Raw genomic sequence first — 19,302 nt, 5'->3', positions numbered from 1 at the left:
TACCTCCTTGGCTGTTTGTTACAGTTTAAGTATATACCATGGAAATGAATGTGTTAATTTTTACACAATCCTGCTGACAAAGCCAAACCTACAGACAGTTGTGGGCGATTACATTAAATCGTTGGCAGATATAATTCTAAATACTGAGAGGCTAAAAATGTCCACATGAAATCCAATAAATGCTTGACTCATTAAATATTTCAGTTCATCAAAACTGTTAATTTCCTGAGAATTGTTTCCCCTCATATTTATTGACTCCAATCCAAGATAGTACAGGGACACTACTTCTGATGCATGAGTATACAAAAACAGACTTTAATTAAACTCTTTAATTACCAAAATAAAAAGTTTAACATTCCCAAATACAAAGACCAAACCTTGCACACAATTACACTCTCTGTAACGGAAAAGTGCAACCTGCTCAGTTATTGTTCATGATTGTATGGGACATCTTCACTGTAATAGCAGCAACGTTGGCTCTGCGTGGGTACAGTACAGAGCTGGGTTTTTTCTAAATGAGCAGGAAAAATAAAAACAGGGGAGGATGAGGACGGGATAACATAAGTGTCACACAGGCTGTCGTCATGCTCTGGTTCAAGCAAACCTATGCAGATTTAACACGTCAAACCACTTGACATTAAAAGGGTAACTCTGTAATCATAAACTGACCCAATCCTGGGGACATTTCAATAATCTGGTATTACACAATTAAAATCAAATGGAAAAAATATAGATATATACATCTCATATGGATCAATATATGCAAATGTACATTAGCAAGTCATTATTTCTATATACTTTCTATACCACAGGTGTCAGTAAACTTGTTGCTATATCTTTGAAGCTATATCTTTCAGTACATTACTCCTACGTGAGATATTAAGTAAAAGAATTAAGTCACTTCATTCCACTCCCAACGATTTACAACAACAACACAAATAAAAACATTCAGTTTCACATCCACAGTTCAGCTGAAAAACCAAACAAAAAAACAGGGATGATGATTGGATGAATTAGCACCGGTTTTTATCTTTGGTCTCCGTGACGGAGACAAGACAGAGGTGACAGCAGAAATTAGCTATTGCTGTAATGACAGACTTTGTATGAACCTGCAGATGTGTAATGCATCACAATAAATGTTTCCGGAAAAAAATAAAATGCCTCTTTTCATCATAAATCACTACTATCATTCACCAATATCTTTGATTCTAATTCACAATGGAAGAGCACCTAATTTGTAAGACCAAGTATTGAGTTGAAAACGTAAACAAGCTCAGTGCTTTAGTATTAACTTGTTCTATTGATCTAAACTAAATGAATGGCCTTCAAAATCCTTAATTGGTCAAGCTCTAGTTCGCACAAGTGTTCAAGAACTAGTACATGTGCTGCCTCAGCCACTATCAGTGGTCATATAGTGAACTGTGAGCATTGGTGCGTCAACACAGTGTGAACAAAGTGCTTTCTGCTATAATGTGCTGAAGTATTCTAAAAACTAACCCACACAATCGAGGGATTAAACAGGTGAGAAGAAGTGTGAGGGCATGACCCGATTTTTGGCACCTAGTTCGCTCACCCCCTCTCTTCTGTGGTGGGGTTCTGTCTTCGGTGTTACTAAGATATGTAGTCACTTGCAGCAGTTGTAATGAGAGGAGCTCTTCCGAATACTCAGCAGAGCCGAGCGCCAGCTACAGTTTATAGGCAGATCTGAAGGTGAGAAGTTGTTTATCAAGACTGCACATGGCCGAGTGCCACACATTCTTTGTATTTAAATTTTTTAAGAAAAGCAAAAAAAAAAAACACTTAGGAATGAACACAGATCAGAGATATGTTTACTTGAGGAATGACTCATAAGAGAGTATGATCCTTCACTCTGCTCACTGGTGAAACCACAGAGTCCCGAGTCTTGACAGTAAAAACAAAAACACATTTCTCTTAATATTCCAGTGTGCAAATAATGTGAGAATTTGAGAAATACAAACATGGAACACCCACAAAACAAGTCTTTTGGGGGTTCAGAGGTTATGAGCTGCATGGTTTATTGACGGTACAGTCTCAGTCTGAGCTACTGGTCCAGAGCAGGTGCTGCGGTGCTGCAATGGTGCATTAGGATTTGAAGACATGCACGGCCCTCACAACGTACTGCCTACAGATCGGACACTCGTTCATCCTCTTGCCACACTTGGTGCACGTGACCATGTGACCGCACTCCAGGAGAACGCAGTCGATGACAGCGTCCATGCAGATCCTGCAGAGGTTGTCATCGTGGATGGTTAATGGTCCCTTCTCACCATCTGCATAAAGACAGTCAAAGATGAAGATAAGTGAATGTGAATACTGGCAAAACTACACTGAAGTGAGTTCAAATAAAAAGAAATGTAAAATGAAGATAAGATGAACTGAAGAGAAACAAGGGGGCAGCAAAATGCTCAGCAGCTTACTTTAACACCTAGTCTAGTGAAGTGTGCCTCATCTTGATAAGGGCATGCTCACAAAACCTCTGCAAATGTCACACAATGTTTCTATGACGACTGCACAGCCTATACCTGGCAGCATGCTGGTGAGTATAAATGGTTAACATACTACAAGCTACAGTTCAATTAGCTCCACATGTTGAAGACATTAAAGGATAACCAGGGAGATCTGTGGATTACGTATCTGGGAAACTCAAGTCTTCAAATTCATTCACATTTTCTTTCACCTTCAATGAAAAAAGCAAGAAACCCATGACAGGTTTTTTTCACAAACAGTAAATGTGTCCACGGTGAAGACCACAGATGGCAATTACATAAACAGCAGGGTTTGATGAATGACAGACTCACAAAAAAAAAGTTAAGCTGAGATGGAGATGTGACACTGTATGATGGAGAGACGGTTGCCAGGTATTTATAAGCCTTACCTCCAATGGCACCGTTGCAAATAGGAGGGGGGAAGGCCACCACTTTAGTGTGGGAGGAGTAAAGCAAGAGACATTTAATTGTGATCTTACTGAGAAAACCAATAAAATTAATGTTGCTTCTATTCATGTGATCCGTGCTGTTACTGAAAATTATTATTATTATTAGTAATATTATTATTGCCTATAGGGTGCAATGATGTAAGAAGAAGCAAGGTTTCTTTGGTTAAAAACAGGATGTGGTATCCAAAACTGAAACAGAGGCCAGTGCATCAAAAACAACAACTTACCTGTGGTTACAGCAGTGCTCACATTTTCCACTTCAAGAAAAAAAAAAAAATAACAGTCACTGTGTGCACAAAAACTGCAGCTGTCACCTTAATTATTCAATGTAAAGTAGAACAGTTAGTAGCTACAGTACACCTTAAAATAATCTGATTAGAGCACACAGTATTCAGTCCAAATGTCAAAATTAAAACTCACAGGACTTCCTGTTCTCCTCTGTCTCTCTGTACAGTCTGCTGACCCGTTCCACCAGTTCCCACTTCTCACAACACCCTGAATAGTTGACAAAGTTCCTGGCTAGGATCTCCTTCAGCTGTCGGACAGAGAGGCCCTCGATGTCCCTCAGGCTGGAAATGTCTGACAGAGATGCTCTGGCCCGGCGTCGTGTCTGTGGACTCACCTGAAGAAGTAGGAATCAGGATTTTAGTGATGGAATTAAATATCGACACTCTCATGTACATGCAATTTTTGCAGAGGGGAAAGGTGTGTCATGTCACATGAAGCATTTATGATATTGAATTTCCTTTTAAAAATTTTCATTTGACTAATTTTTCACTTTGCTACAGCCATAAAATATTTAGCATTAGCATATTAACGTCAATCTTCAAGTTTTTGATAGTCCAGTTGAAATGCACGTGTCATGAATATCTATAAATATTTCCATTAATAAATATCACAAGTAAATCTGATATTCACCTCTGGAGTGTGTTCACTAGGATCCAGGTTGAGAAGAGTTACTGATGTTGCATCGCCTATATCCTGCATCACAACAACATTCAGCAAAACTCATTAGTGTGCGCAACTGTGCACGATGTACATGGGAGCAACAAGCCAGTTAGCTGAGGATTAGGATTAAACTCCCATTAGCCAGGACATTGATACCTTAGGAACAACAATGCCTCTTACCTTCCATTCATAGAAAAGCTTACTGCTCCCTAAACACACCAAGTACAAGTATTTATATCCTGGATTCTGTCTGCTTGGAGCTCAACTACATTTGCACTGAGTTTTGGTGCTTTACATCTTCTACTTTTCTTTTTTACGCTCCTAGAATTCTTGTCAGCTTCTTCTTAGCTGCCTAACAAAGTGTAGTTAACTCTGGAAAAAGGCCGACAGTTGGTTTTCTACATCCACTGCGGCAACAGGTCAAGTGTTTTCAATAAACTCATTAGTGGCAGAGCATCCAACAGACTCCCTTGATAATTACATAATGTGCAGAGTTTCTACTTCTTTTCATGCATATACTTTCCAGGTTAATTCTAAACTACTACCAGCAACTTAAATAATGTAGAGAGATGTGAAGAAATATTACATGTGGATGCCTCCGGAACGATGCAATCTTCTACCAGAAAACAGGAATGCAGTGATGTATCGACCAATAGTGGCATATAAGATGACACCCATGGCAGTGGCTAATGGTTATGCTGATAAATTAAAATATTTTTTTATACATTTGTGTGCCTGAATTTGTGCTCATTCGAGGCAGGATTGGATGATATTGCATTTCCAGTGTAATATCTCAAATAACAATCTTCATAGCAACATTTCAATATGAAAATAACACAAACAAACAGTGAAGAGGACTTGTTTGTGTGGAAGTTCTACATCAGGAGAAAAACAAAATCAAATATATATACATCACCCACCACTATTTTATATTTAACAACTGGTGTATCCCAACAGATATGTTACAAAAACTAAAAAGGATCATTGGCAAATATTTACAAGAATTTGGTTCATGGGTGGTGTAATAAAAAACTACATTTGCTTTAAAGCTGACCTGGTTAGTATCAGAGCTATCGCTTCTGCTGAGCTGCTCCTCCTGAGAGGCAGCAAAAGTAGACAGCTCCGAGGCAGACTGTGTGGTGGAGGGGGTCGGGGTGTACAGTGAACGTGAGTGAAGGCTGCCGGTGTCTGGATCCTCTTCTTCCTCAATGCCTTGGTGACAGAGCACCAGGTCTACCAAGTCCTCCTTTTCCCTGCAGGTATCAGTTGGGATGTTACGGAGCAAGAGATACTGACGCAGATCTTTAACTCGAAGGCGCATGAGCCTCGGCCTCTGGAAGGCTGTTGCCTTCAATAAATGACATGTAGCACAAATGCGCAGGTTCTCCTGAAGCACAGAGCATAGAGAGCAGAAGCTCTTCTTGCAGTCGCAGCAAATATACTGCAGAAACAGAGATGAAAGAAACCAAGATGGAAATTAACCACTTTTGCACATTTTGTAACTCTTACTGCAGTCAAAAAATTTTATTCAAGACAGCAGCATATAGAATAAAAAATATGGGCAGGTGTCCCTTATTTGAGGATATTTTGACCTTAACTTGTATGAATAAGGAAAAACAAGATATTAGCATGAAAATATTTAACATTCTAAGTCCTTGCAAGACATATCAACGCCAGCTGAACTTCCGTGCATTTTTCAATCACTCACATCTGCTCTATCTCTCTAGGCACAGAGACAGGAGGCAGCTCATTACTTCTAAGTGACAAACATCAAACAGTAATAAATGCAAGAAGTGGGATTAGAGTGGTATGATGAGCAAGTGGAGCACAGGGTTCAGAGAGAATGAGACCTCGAGCATTACAGGAACATGCACATTCAGTGAAGTGGATATCACAAAATCAGTATGAAGTCCATCTGTTTCAGAAATCTGCTTAGACAACATGGCGTTTCCAATAAAAAAATTGTACCCTCTGGGTTTAAATTAAATTAACTTTGGTCCATTTTTTCCCCACACAGCAAGATATTGTTTCAGCTCATGGACAACACTGCTCAGGTTTGTAATGAACCCTATGATGAAATATACTACTATGAAATAATGACATGAGATCTCAAGTTAATCAGCAACTTTTTGGGGAATATTTAAAAACACAACAACTCAGACTCATTTATGTTATGTTTTTCATTTAACAGCTGCTATAAATATGAAAACTAGAGCTGCACAATAAATCGAATTGCAATGGCAAAGTCATCCTGTGCAACTACATAATTACAAAAGGCTGTAATTTAAAGGTTAAATGTGTCTATGTTGATATTTTGGATTAAATGACAGAACAGAGCAATGTACTCTGTAAAACCTGTAACAAAATAATACAAATAAAACAACAATAAAAGCTGACAAATTTTTAAATTTATTTTAATTTTGTTTTAATCTCAGTTTAAATTATGTTTGAGCTCAAAAATGCAATATGATTTTGCCAAATCTTGGACCCTAATAAGGTTCTTAAACAAATTAGATGTCCTAATTTCCTCCAATCTAATGTGGTAAATGTTAAGTATAATACATAATATTTGTTTCATAAGGTCCAATACAGACAGAGAGCTTTGTTCTGTCATTTCTGAGTGCCTCAAATTTGCCCACTTGTAAAATTTCCTCTTCATATCATCAAATTCGAATCACCTACCTTCCTCCTGAAGACTGAAAAGGCTTGGCCACAAGCCTTACATACAACACTCGGACTCCCTGAGCTGGTGGGCGGGTATGTGGAGTATCCCGCACTGGGGGCAAATCGGAAGGGTCCTGCACCAGCCCCAAACCCTGGCTGCTGGCCTCTGACGGCCCCAGTACCCATAACTTCATTCAGCAGACCACAGCATGAAGCCCACATGGAAGAGGCTCCTGCCTAACATTCAGAAAACACATTTATTTTGGCATTTACGGTCTTTGCACTATTTATTTCCATACATGAATCCGGGTTAGGCTTTTGTGCAGATATGTTGCATCATCTACACAGCTAGTTAGATTATTCGCATCTTCACTACATGAATGAACCCCCCGTTTAGTAAGGAGATCGCATGAGTATGGCATCTATAGATAATATGATACAAAAGGGTAGCAAGAAGATGTGATTTGATCGGATTTTTTATTTTAAAACAAACAATATGGATATGAACAGAAAACAGCTGTCAAAACACTGTCCCAACATGCACCTAACTGGCTAACTCACTACATAGTCAAACATATTTGCTAACCAGCTGACATTAATGTTGCCAGAGGGGAGGAAAATAACTGAGATACGTTTATATTTACCGAGCTGTCTTGACGCCTCGAAAGACGCGTTTCGATGTTAGTGACAGCTGTCAGAGCTGCTGCCTATCCCAGTTTTTCCCATTAACTCAAGCTAGCACAAGCTAATCTTAGCGTCAGTTACACCGACATAAAGCTTGTGTTACATTAGCATACATTAGCTAGCTCCAGGTAGCGACAGTCAAAGCACAGCTCAAATTGGAACAGAGATTACGTAGAGAAAACTGCACCTTCATTGCACCTCCGAAGTGTCAACCGTGAAAGAACAGACTGACAGTGTAAGCATCGCAATATGGAGGGTCAGTTATTCAGCTGAACTGTGTGACTGCGTCTCGATGAGATGAAAGCGACGGACGACTCGAGAACTGCTGCTGCTTCTTCTTCTGAATGTTGTGGCATAGACTGACTGAACGCTGCGACGGTGATTTTGCTGCCCCCTATAGGACGAAGGCAGCATTTAACCACACACGCACACACACACACACACACACACACACACACGCACACACACGCACACACACACACACACACACACACACTGGTCAAATGAAGATCATAGTCATCATCGTCACCTTCTTAACCCATTAAGAGCCAGTGAGGCATCTGTGGCAGTTCTCAAATGATTTTTTCCCTTTTTAACCATTCTTAAGTGATTTACCATTTATTGTAATTTTATCTTCTGTATTTTGTGGTTTTTTTTCAGTGAAAATCAGGTTTTTTCCAATATTTAATTTACTAATCATGTAGATGTTCATAAAAGTTCAGAGTAAGGTTAAGGATTATTATATCAAAAATACAGAAAACTGAGGACAAAGGGACTTTTTTTTTTTTTTTTTTAGCAAAATCTATCATTAACTGAACATAAACCAAGTGTCTCCATCCACTGTCACTGATCCAACTCCATGGGTTTTACTGGAAATCAATGTTGTAGAAGATGACGGTGTTTCCACGTTCACCACAAAGCCTCTGAATATCCAAATGTGTCATATCTGATGACCATGAAAAGATGACAAACTGTACTTTACACTAATTATTTACATGGATTAGTGGATCAACAGGGATTAAACAGTTTCTATCAGTAGATGATTTTGGTAGATGGTGGATGTTTGGGTCTTTATGGGTTAAAATAAATGACAAAAGTGACTTTTTTTTTGCCTAAATCATCAAACACTGATTTTCTGGTTAAGTTTTTGGGTGTTTTGATCCAACAAAAATCTTACTTAGGCAATTATTATATGAGAATATGGTGCTGTCAGGGATTTAGGGCTCAGTGAAAAAAACAACAACAACAAAAAAACAAATGACTATCACTATGGGCCAGACCATCTCAGTGCAAACCCTAAAAATATAACACTGTACAGATATGTATCAATATTCTGTTTACAGTAGATTTTATGATTCTGTGCAAGATTCATGGGAAAGCAGCCAGCCATGATTAACATTTTAATAATATTTTTTATCACAACACTATTAGATTTTTTTTTTTTTTTTTTTTTTTACATTGATTTACAAATAGACAAATTACTTTTTTTATATAAGTATATTTATTTGCATCAGCAAGAAGCTCTGGCACATGGGTCAAACCATATCTTGAAATGGGAGAGATGGGGACAGAGGCTGGCCAGATTTTATTCTTTTTTGCAAAATCAAAACCAAATTAATGCAATCATTAATGTGTTTATCCTCCTGAGACGCACAAATGCATTTTGTCCTCTGTAAGGACAAGTTTCAGAGCTTTATTTTTTTTTTAAAAATGTATCTGGAGAAAATGTAACATTATTATATCATCAATCAAGCAATGTTTTTAATTTAAAAAGTTTTTAAAAAATTGTGATAGGTTAATAATTTTTGTAAAGAAAATTGACTAGTGTTGTATTACCTTATAGGGCCCTCATCAGTTATGGGTCTGTAGAATCATCATCACTTTTCTCCCCCTCATAACACCCTGAAAATGTGTAATAGTCTGTCAGTTATTACACCTTATTTACCTGTCATCAACAGCTGTAGAAGACTTGGTTTCACCACTGGGGCAATGTAAACTTTATTCTCCTTGTGCCTCTCCTGTGATATGTGATTGGTAGGAACTACTTCTTCTTCCACCTGGGTAAGTGTGTTCTGCATCACGCTTCTCAGTCCGTCCTTCCCAGCCCTAAGATATCCTGTTTTGGAGGAATGTATTGTTTGGCCTATTCGAAAGTAGCCTGCTCAAAAGTGAATCACTATACCTGATAAATCTTTTAATTATAATGTCAAAATTCCACATTCATTGTTGTAAATACTCAGCAAAAAAGCCATGCTTTACTGCATTCCATAATAATTTCAAACAACACATTCTCTCAGTTAAGTACTACTTCCCTTAATATATCTGAACTTTGACACCCCTAGTATAAGTTGGCATACTTCTTTCTCTTTTTCCTATCTTTCCTATCCTATTTTTCTTTTCTCCTTTCTTTCTACACATGATTATAATTAAGCACTTATATAATGTCTTCTATTGCAAATGTTTATTTTTTTGTATATTTGACATGAAAAAAGCTATATTTGTATTGTAAATTGTGCTGTTCTAAATAAAATTAAAGAAAAAAAAAAAAGCCCTAAGATACCAGGGGATGACTGCCGCCTCTGGACCAGCAGAGAGAGTCTTTTCAAAGTGTTTACTTGTATTTCCATGTACTTCCACATATTTAGACACTTACTTGTATTTCCATGTACTTCCACATATTTAGACACTTACTTGTATTTCCATGTACTTCCACATATTTAGACACTTACTTGTATTTCCATGTACTTCCACATATTTAGACACTTACTTGTATTTCCATGTACTTCCACATATTTAGACACTTACTTGTATTTCCATGTACTTCCACATATTTAGACAGTTACTTGTATTTCCATGTATTTCCACATATTTAGACACTTACTTGTATTTCCATGTACTTCCACATATTTAGACAGTTACTTGTATTTCCATGTACTTCCACATATTTAGACACTTACTTGTATTTCCATGTACTTCCACATATTTAGACACTTACTTGTATTTCCATGTACTTCCACATATTTAGACACTTCCTTGTATTTCCATGTACTTCCACATATTTAGACAGTTACTTGTATTTCCATGTACTTCCACATATTTAGACACTTACTTGTATTTCCATGTACTTCCACATATTTAGACACTTCCTTGTATTTCCATGTACTTCCACATATTTAGACACTTCCTTGTATTTCCATGTACTTCCACATATTTAGACAGTTACTTGTATTTCCATGTATTTCCACATATTTAGACAGTGTTAGTAGAATGTTTCATGCTTACAGATGGATCAACAAAATAAAAGCGTATTACAAAATAAAAGCCTACACTTCCGGTTTCCAGTCCTCCTTTTCCGACAGGCGCCAATAACAAACACCACCTCTGAACCAGTTGGCGTCTGTTTAGTGGGTTTCCGTGGCACCGTCTTTGTTCTTTTAGGTCAAAGTTACATTTGATCCAGTTTAATGATGGAAACCAACGCCAATGTGACGTTGATGGTTCTGTACGAGGACGAGTCAGTAGAGGTTCGATACGGAAACGGAGCAGAGTTACAGCTTTCACCGTGTGGCTGTGAGTTCCTGCTGCTGAAAGCTGCAGACCCCCGTGGACATCCACTGCAGCCCACCGAGAGGGTCCGACAGAGAACCAGGTTTACCGTCAGCACCTATAAGGTACAAACCAGGGTTCTCCAAACATCCTTGTAGTTCAGGGGTCACATACAGCCCATGATCTCAGGTTAACTGAACCAGTAAAATAGTTACAGTGAAGAAAGTAAAATGTTTACATCTGCAAAGTGTCCTTCAAAAATGTAAATAACTTGAACAATCTGAAGATTCTTAAGAAAATCAGCACAATTTTAACAATACTATGCTTCAGTTTAACATTTACTGTACACACATGCATTACAACTTAAAGGTTACAGTAAATCTAAAATATATTCATAATATTCTCAACTCACCTTTATTCATAAAGCCCTTTAAAAACAACACAGTTGGCCAAAGTGCTGTGCCCAGTCATAAAAACAAATAAAACACATAAAAAATTAATAAAAACAATAAAGGTATTTATGCATTAAAATAATAAAAGTCAACCTCTCACACTGAGTTAAATACCTAAGAGAAAAAAATTTGTTTTAAAAGTGGATATTGTGAAAATTGCATTTACTTCTCAAGACATTTCATGTTCTGGTTGTTCACATTTTTTGAGAAAAGATAGTAAATGTAAACATTTTCATGCCATTTTACTTTTTTTTGCACTAAAACAGCAAGAAAAATTTGGAGCTGTTAATATTTATAGATTATTATAATAGTATTTTACTGGTCCAATATGTGGCCCCTGAACTAAAATGATGTTGACACCGGTTCTTACATACATCCTATGATGCTATTTCTTGGGCACATCATCAGTGGTAGTACCTAGGGTCACAGGGGGTTTCGGGTCTTTCAACTTCAGACCCCTTCACCCAGGCGACCCAACCGGGAATGATCAGTTCCCGGCCTGTGCCCAAGAAGCGCTCGCCCACTCCTTGTCCCTCCTGATCCACAGCCATCATTAGCCTCAGAAGCTGTTCTGATGGGCTAGGGTGTATTGTTAGTGTCTTTAATATAATTTTTGCATTTCACAAATTCATCCCATGGGCCAGATTGGACCCACAAGCCATATGTTTAACACACGTTTTTGTCCTGTCTAGGTACTAGTATGTTGAGCACCAGTTAGAATTTCATACACAATTCCACAATATAGAAAATGATTCACAATAATTAACAAGTCCAATGTAGATCAAGTGCAAACTTTATAGAAAAGTCATTCAGTAGGTTTTGATGTTCTCCACATGGTTTAGTGTGGTTTGAGTGGTTTGCTTGCCATGTTCTATCCTTATAATGATTGGAAAAGACCTGTAAACAAAAAACATAACTGCATAACAATTAATCATTATTTGTTTTATTCATTTATTTATCAGGGGCAGCGAAACATAGTGGACATACAGTTCAGAACATGTTATGTTCTGCACAAAGAGTCTACAGCATTTAGCTAATTTGCGTCCCATCCTAGATTTGGTATTTTGGCAAAGAAATACACTTACAGTATAAACAACAATAATATAAAACAATAGTTTAAAGAAACAATGTAAAAACCTATTCACATCTATCACACATATTCACACACCCAAAGAAAAGAAATAAGATGTATGTGTTTTATGTTGTTTGGGCTTTGTATGGCTGCCACCTTGGCCAGGTCTCCCTTGCAACTGAGATTCCTAATCTTAATGGGACTTCCTGGTTAAATAAAAGTTAAAAAAAAAAAAAAAAGAAAGAAAAAAAAAACTGTCCAACCTCACCAAACATTATATAGTGTAGAAATGGGTACATTCCTGTTTTGTTTTCATCCACTTCTTAACCTTTGCTATGAATGTTTTTGTTGGATTAAGTTTGTCGTCATTGATCCTAGCTTCCCAATCACATACACTTTCAGGAGTGTTTGGTAGCTGCCTTGGCTTTCAGAAATAAGTATTCTACTCGTCCATACCTGGTGGATGAACTCATACCTGCTGACCAGAAACAGGTACCAGGACTTGTTCTTCTTGCACAGTATTCATTTCACAACCCCACACATATATGATATCTGTAGGTAAAGGTTCATCATCCTCCCCCAGCCTTTTTTCAGTATTGATTCAGAGGTCCAGTGGCCCCAGGTGTCCCATTGTGACTCTGAGCTTGGACCTGAAGGAGAAATCATCATCAGATCTAAGGATGGACGAGCAGAGCTGATGCTGTCGCCCTCAGGTGAAGACTTCACTGTTAAGTTCAAATGCACCCTCAGCCAGGCTCGCAATTGGCATCACCACAATGGAAGCCCAAACACTCAGCACCAGGCAGTAAATAATGTGGCCAGTCCAGGAGGGGGTTCTGGCATCAGTGATGACAGCAAAGAGAGTTACCAAGCACAAGGAAACGGCAGCAATAAACGATCAGTGACCATTCTCAGCACCAAGGTAGTTCTTATTTATAATATTTAAAGCTCATATCTTATTTTGGTGAAATATTTAACTTTGTCTATTTCTTTTTCAGCCTGAGGAGGTATTTCAGTCCACCACAGTGGTTCAGCATCACTCTTGCTGTGCTGTTTCGACAACATGGTCTTACCCGCTTTCCTTGGCGCAGCATCAGTGGACACACACTATTGACACAGCACTTGAACACGTCCAAGCCAATGGGAGCAGGACTCCGACTCAGGAAGATGGAAGGGTGTCAGAAAAAGTCCCAGAGGAGAGAAAGAGTCATCTTCCTCAGGCTCTTCCTCTGTCATGTCCGACGCCTCACTGGCACAGGTTCATTGATCAATACTCTTATGCTACATTCACACTGCAGGTTTTAATGCTCAATTCTGATTTTTAGCTGAAATTAGATTTTTTTGCATGGTTGTTCACATTATAATTCAAACTAGCATGTTGACCTGTTGGAATCCACGGGTTCTAGAAGCAGTAGAGTTTATAAGATGGGGAGCTGAGTTTTTTGTAGAAGTTGGTCATAACTGGAGTAAAAGTGAACTTGCTGAGTTTGTAGTTATCTGATATATTTGTTTTAAAGGGCTTTACATCATTACTGTATAACTTCGTGACATTGAACATTACTTGATTTGTGTCCTTAGAGGTCTGTAGATCAAAAACGAAACATTTAAAGATAAAAATGTGAATAATCTTTGAAAGAAAAGAGTTTTTCCAACAATTTGATATAATTTGTTGCTTAAATCCCAGAAATGTGAAAGTCATAAAGTTTTTTTTGTAGAGTTTGTAACATGGCTCTTTATGGAGGAAACATGGGTGTCTGGGTTAAATTCACTAAGAAACCACCTCTCGAACTGATTTCAATCCATAACAGTACATCCTATCTCAAAAATTGTTGAAGGTGAGGCTTGTGGTGAATCTTCTGAACGTATTCATGTAAACAATGTGGGAAAAAAACCTCAGAACTGAATAAGTCGTGATTATGGGAAAGTGGAGTTTGTCAAACATGTTAGTGACAGAAATTTAACATTGGAGTGAATGAGAGAAAATCTGTACTCTGTGTGCTTAGAGGCCTATAGATCAAAAACAAAACATTCAGAGATGTCAACAGTCTTTGAAAGAAAATCATTTTTCCAACATTTTGATGTATAAATTGCCGCTGAAACCCCAGAAATGTGACAGTTATGAGGAGTTGTTTCTAGATTTTGTAACATAAAACCCAACCCTCTCCACTCTAAGTTAGTGGATATGATTTCAGCCAGTCAGCTGTCAGCATTCTGTTCCTCATGTATGTAAGTAGGGTTTGGTGTATTGTGTTATTGTGTGAAAAAACAACTAATAACTCAGAAAGTATTGGTCATATCAATAAGCTGTTTTCACCTGTCTGATCCTTGACCCAAAATACATAAGTACTCCAAAAGGCAAAGGCTAGTTCTCTCTGGTTTTTCAGTTATAAAGCAGACACACATACACACACACACACACAGAGGCCACTTGGCTTTTAAAATATAGAATATGTGGCTGCCATCACACTCATGTGTGAACAGTCTACAACCTTGAAGTAATCGCATGCACAGAAGACGTTATGAGAAATGCAGGACACTGTATTTACAGAATTAAATAAGGTTTTTGCTGGGTCCAGCATCCTCCAGCGCAGAATTGTGACTTCTGTGGCATTTCAACAATGAAAAAGTCAGATGAAATGCAACATGACTGTTCAGACTGAAGCCACATTGCTAAAACATAGATAAGATAAAATATGATTTCATTGATCCCAGCCTGGGGAAATTGCAGTGTTTACAGCAGTAAAATGAAAAAAGACAAAGTGCAGAAAGTTAAACATTTGAGAGTGAAACAGGAAATACAGGGGTTGGACAAAATAATGGAAACACCTAACATTGTGGCATCATAGAAGGTGTTTCCATTATTTTGTCCAACCCCTGTATATAAAAGAGAATCTACTGTTTATATTAGTTGTTCTGTACATACATACATTCATACATATGTATCTGATTTAAGACCACATATGAAAGTGACTTGGGTCTAATTTGAAAAAATCCGATTTGTATTGTTCAGACTGTCATAAAAAAATCAGACATTGGTAAAAAGTCAGATTTGGGCCACTTTTACCTGCAGTGTGAATGTAGCGTTAGAGCTCAAAGTCTCTGCGGGTCCTTAAAAGGTCTAAATTGTAATCTGGATTTTGGGTCTAAAAATGAATGTGAGTTTTTATTTAATTAATTGACTTAGTTAATGTTACTGTTGTAAAGTTGCACTTAACAAAACTCCAAAATGAAACTAACGTGGAACCAATAATTACTGATGGGAACTTTGACAGAATTGAGCTATTTCTAGGAGTTGTAAGTTATAAATGTTTGTGTTAATTTTACTTTAATAATTTCAAATTCATATAGAGCAGAGTGGATATTACTAAAAGGTAAAAAATTAAGTTTATCTTGAAACTTGCAGAAACCCTGTGATTAAAAGACACATGCTGCTTTATTACACACTTCACATATTCATTAGTGATTTTAATATTTTTGCTTATGTGTTTAAGGTGGAAACTGAAAGACCCCTTGGCCAAAAAAGAGCATTCAGATGACCTCCCAACAGAGCTGGTTAAAGTCATGTGGTGTCAAGGAGTGACCTACAGGTAGGACCTAACAGCGAGATTTATATCCATGAGCTTTAGGTTGTCTTACATGTTTAAAAATGAAATATAGGTTTTTCAGCTGACAAATGTTTGTAGTGATGATTAATGTTTATAAAAGCCATGGACCTTTAATATAGATAAAGGATGCTGTAATATTTAACCGTGTTTTGTTTGGTCACCTGCTTCCGTTATTTCATTAGAATGAAATGACATAAATAAAATGTACATATAACTTAACATTTTACCTTGTCTATAAACAGGATTTCTGTGTGTATCGTATCAGATTTACCATGATTTCTTGCTACTTCACAAAACCGTCTACTACTGCGCCTTCTCTGTTGTGGCGTAAAGTACAGATTGTGTTTTTAACAGAACTTTTCACATGTCTTTCTCCTCTGTAGGATCCTATGTGGAGCTGTCTCAGTCATAGAAGTGTCCCCAGGAGATGGTTCACTTATTCGGTCAAACGGCGTCCTTGACAGTTATTTTACCCACTACAAACCTGAGCTCCAGTCAGGGGAGGTAAATGTCAGCTCCTCATATTAATATTCAGAGTGTGTTTCTTCAGAGGTCATAAATCAAATGATACAAAGCCATTCAGTTGTCAAGTTATTTGGATCTTGCATAAATACACTAGGTTAATTCATGGATTATGTCTCAGGTAAAAGAGGTGACGTATCATTTGAACAGCCTTCCCCCTGACGTACCAGGACAACCCTACTCAGTATACTCTATTGTGAATCGTGCAAGCAGGTACTTTGCTGTTTAACAGTACATTTTATTATCATTTCAGTTTGAGAGGCTGGCTTTTATCGTTTTAGTGTATAATTAATTTTATTGTTTTTATTAATTCTTTTATGTGTTTTATTTGTTTTTATGTCCATGTACAGCACTTTGGCCAATTGTGGTGTTTTTTAAGTGCTTTATAAATAAAGTTGAGTTGAGAATTTAATTAAAGTCTGTTTATGATATTTCTGATTTACAGGATCCTCATGTGCCACAACCAGGCCAAGCAATCATTAAAACTCCCTGCTTCACCCAGCTGCTTAGTAGAGGTTAGAGACTGTTGCAGTGTTTTCAATCAATCAATCAGTTTACTACAAAATTATTACAAACAGTTAAAACTGACAATTCATTGACAAGGTGCATTTTGTAATAGGACACTCCAGAAGTAGTCATCAGCTGATAAATGGGGGCCCTTAAATATGTGATAAGAGACACAATTTACATTATAATCTTTAATAAATTCAAATGTTCTAAATAACTACAGACATATTTTAAAATATTTGCCTATCTGTCTAACGATGTTTCATTTCATTTCCTTTTCCTGTGTTCTATTGTGGTCAGTTTTTAAATGGGTGTTCATCGTACTATTGTTTCTAACCTTTTTTGTTTTTTCAGGCTTCACGCTTTACAGAACCCAAAATATCTGAAGAACTTCTGAGCAGTGTTCCATCTGTTAAACAACAAATAAATGTTGTACAGAGTCGGTGAGGTTGATTCCACCCCCACCCCCCCACCCCCAATAACATGTTGGTGCTTAAATCAAATTATTGCAACACCAGCTTGTACTTTATATGATGTTTAACAGGTTCGTCTATTTGTTTCAGGTCAGATCTTGTAGCGGATGAACTGGAGAAGATAAAGAGATTCAACTGTATCCTTAAACACTGAAACAAGGGGGAGCTAATACTGATTTCTGTCTTTTTTCACAGCAGCCATGGTTAAATGGCTGTTTCAGTGTGTCATTTCTTCACTGAAATAACTGAGGTGTGTTTTGCTCTTTAACACCCTCACACAGTTCTGCTGGAGAACAGTCACCTGCTCAGAGGTGACAGAAGCTGTAGAGAACTAGATAGCAGTTCTGCAGAAGATGTGACTCCTGTGCCGGTGAACGAGAACTGCATCGCTGAAGCTCTTCAAAGGACATCTAAAACCATACAGGACATTGATGCTCTAATATCTGCAGCCACACTGACCTAGTGAGCCCTGATTAAAAGAAGTGAAGAAGCAGAAAGACTTGTGCACACTGTAAGCACCTCACTTTTGTAACATTAAAGACCAATAACTTTCACTGCAAGCCGTAGAAATTGAAATAAATACTTGATTGTGCGTGTTTTTGAATTCTTGTTCTTACTTGCATACTTCAGGATTCGTTCAACTGCTTGAAATCCTTGAAAATACTTGAATTTCAATGTTGTTTTCAAGGTCTGGAAAGTGCTTGAATTTTACTTTTAAGTGCTTGAAAGTGCTTATAATTCTAACTCTGTGATGTGATTTATTTATTTGTTTTTAATATTAACTCTGCCAGGTTACATGCCAGCCAGAGCTTCTTACAGAGAGGTAATACATTTGGAAAAATAAAACTTAATGTAAAAAAAGGAAATTCCCAGGTGTTTTCAGGTCGTCTCCAGGTACATTTTTATGTTAATCTTTGAATCGGTGTGAGTGTGTCTGAAGAACACCAAGTGGTTTCCCTTTTTTTGGATAAAACTTTGTGTTCTCTTTTAATTTCTAAACTTTTCGCTATTACGAAACATAATTGTAGGTGTTTATAGCATAATACAATGAACATCACTGTGAAAAAAACTGAATAAAATATTCCTGAGTATATATATTCTTGTAGATATGGATTTTATTCCATTGATAACATGCAATGCTGGAAAATTTTGAAAATGACCCTTAAAAGTGCTTGAATTTGACCTTGAAAAATGTGTATGAACCCTCATCCTTGGATTTCTAAATACATATAAATAAATACACATATGTAGGAGTTTGTGATTCAGTGTAGGTGAAGTGGGACTTTTGTTTCTGGCTTTTGTTTCACTGGTGCCAATCAGAAATGCTGACAGACATTCTAAACTGATCACTAAAAGTACAAATACAATGAATGGATTAAAAAAAAAAAGATATACAACAGATCATCTGCATTGGTGCGAAATAGCTTTTAAACTGTAATGTTTCTTCCCTACAAACATGAAAAATTGGAGTTATCTTGTATAGTGTGACTCATTTAACAGTGACCTATTTTTCACTATTTATATACTCATAAATAAGTCAGAGGCTGTGGTTGAAGCCTCATAGTGTGTACTGTAACATAAGCATCAATGTCTATATTAAATCATGGCTTTTGTCCATATATGGATCCTCTTAAGAACATTTAAGTGTGATGACTTATTTTTAAGGGTTTCATGTCAATTTGTGTATGTGGTGTGTAAATTTATCACATCTTGAGTATTTAAAACTTAGATTTGGTGCATCACCAGCATAGTTCGCACTACTTCACAAATGACTCGTGTGTTTTTTTCCATTCAGTTATCAGAGACATGCTTCCTTTGTAGGTGGGGCTTTTATTTTGTTGACAGCATTATGACCGTCTTTGACCACAGACAT

The 19,302-nt window shown here is 37.3% G+C and overlaps 2 protein-coding genes across 7 annotated transcripts; one reads left to right on the top strand and one right to left on the bottom strand.

Moving 5' to 3' along the window:
- Positions 1 to 235: 235 nt before the first annotated feature.
- On the bottom strand, positions 236 to 7,598 carry rnf34a (ring finger protein 34a). Of its 6 annotated transcripts, none has more exons than XM_030143365.1 (8): positions 7,440 to 7,598; positions 6,587 to 6,805; positions 4,959 to 5,345; positions 3,875 to 3,937; positions 3,377 to 3,578; positions 3,184 to 3,213; positions 2,897 to 2,938; positions 236 to 2,291 (listed from the first exon to the last, which is right to left on the bottom strand). In XM_030143365.1, the coding sequence occupies exons 1-8, from the start codon at positions 7,443 to 7,445 to the stop codon at positions 2,104 to 2,106; spliced, it is 1,137 nt and encodes a 378-aa protein (XP_029999225.1). In that variant the 5' UTR covers positions 7,446 to 7,598; the 3' UTR covers positions 236 to 2,103. The 6 variants fall into 6 exon arrangements, with proteins under 6 accessions (XP_029999225.1, XP_029999226.1, XP_029999230.1 ...); XM_030143371.1 differs by having other exon boundaries at positions 2,173 to 2,291; positions 3,373 to 3,578; XM_030143366.1 differs by lacking the exon at positions 2,897 to 2,938.
- A 3,018-nt stretch (positions 7,599 to 10,616) lies between these two features.
- c9h5orf34 (chromosome 9 C5orf34 homolog) lies at positions 10,617 to 18,629 on the top strand. Its single transcript, XM_030143363.1, has 11 exons — positions 10,617 to 10,923; positions 12,725 to 12,814; positions 12,906 to 13,244; positions 13,321 to 13,580; positions 15,814 to 15,909; positions 16,311 to 16,431; positions 16,571 to 16,662; positions 16,895 to 16,964; positions 17,311 to 17,399; positions 17,520 to 17,566; positions 17,711 to 18,629. Exons 1-11 carry the CDS (start codon positions 10,717 to 10,719, stop codon positions 17,890 to 17,892), a joined length of 1,593 nt encoding a protein of 530 aa, XP_029999223.1. The 5' UTR covers positions 10,617 to 10,716; the 3' UTR covers positions 17,893 to 18,629.
- Positions 18,630 to 19,302: the final 673 nt, after the last annotated feature.

This window comes from Sphaeramia orbicularis, chromosome 9 (genome assembly GCF_902148855.1).
Source record: "Sphaeramia orbicularis chromosome 9, fSphaOr1.1, whole genome shotgun sequence".
In the NCBI taxonomy this organism is placed as follows: Eukaryota; Metazoa; Chordata; class Actinopteri; order Kurtiformes; family Apogonidae; genus Sphaeramia; species Sphaeramia orbicularis.
Note: the sequence above shows the minus strand (reverse complement) of the source record. Positions and strands in the feature narration are given on the sequence as shown.

Bases quoted from the DNA above. Each gene is read 5' to 3' on its own strand.
- rnf34a (XM_030143364.1), bottom strand. The intron at 3,938-4,958 runs GTCAGCTTTAAA...GTTGTGATGCAG, and splicing joins ATAGCTCTGATACTAACCAG to GATATAGGCGATGCAACATC. The intron at 2,939-3,183 runs GTAAGTTGTTGT...CCCACACTAAAG, and splicing joins GAGCACTGCTGTAACCACAG to TGGTGGCCTTCCCCCCTCCT.
- c9h5orf34 (XM_030143363.1), top strand. From the start codon at position 10,717: ATGATGGAAACCAACGCCAATGTGACGTTGATGGTTCTGTACGAGGAC. The intron at 10,924-12,724 runs GTACAAACCAGG...ATACACTTTCAG, and splicing joins TTACCGTCAGCACCTATAAG to GAGTGTTTGGTAGCTGCCTT. The intron at 17,400-17,519 runs GTGAGGTTGATT...TATTTGTTTCAG, and splicing joins ATAAATGTTGTACAGAGTCG to GTCAGATCTTGTAGCGGATG.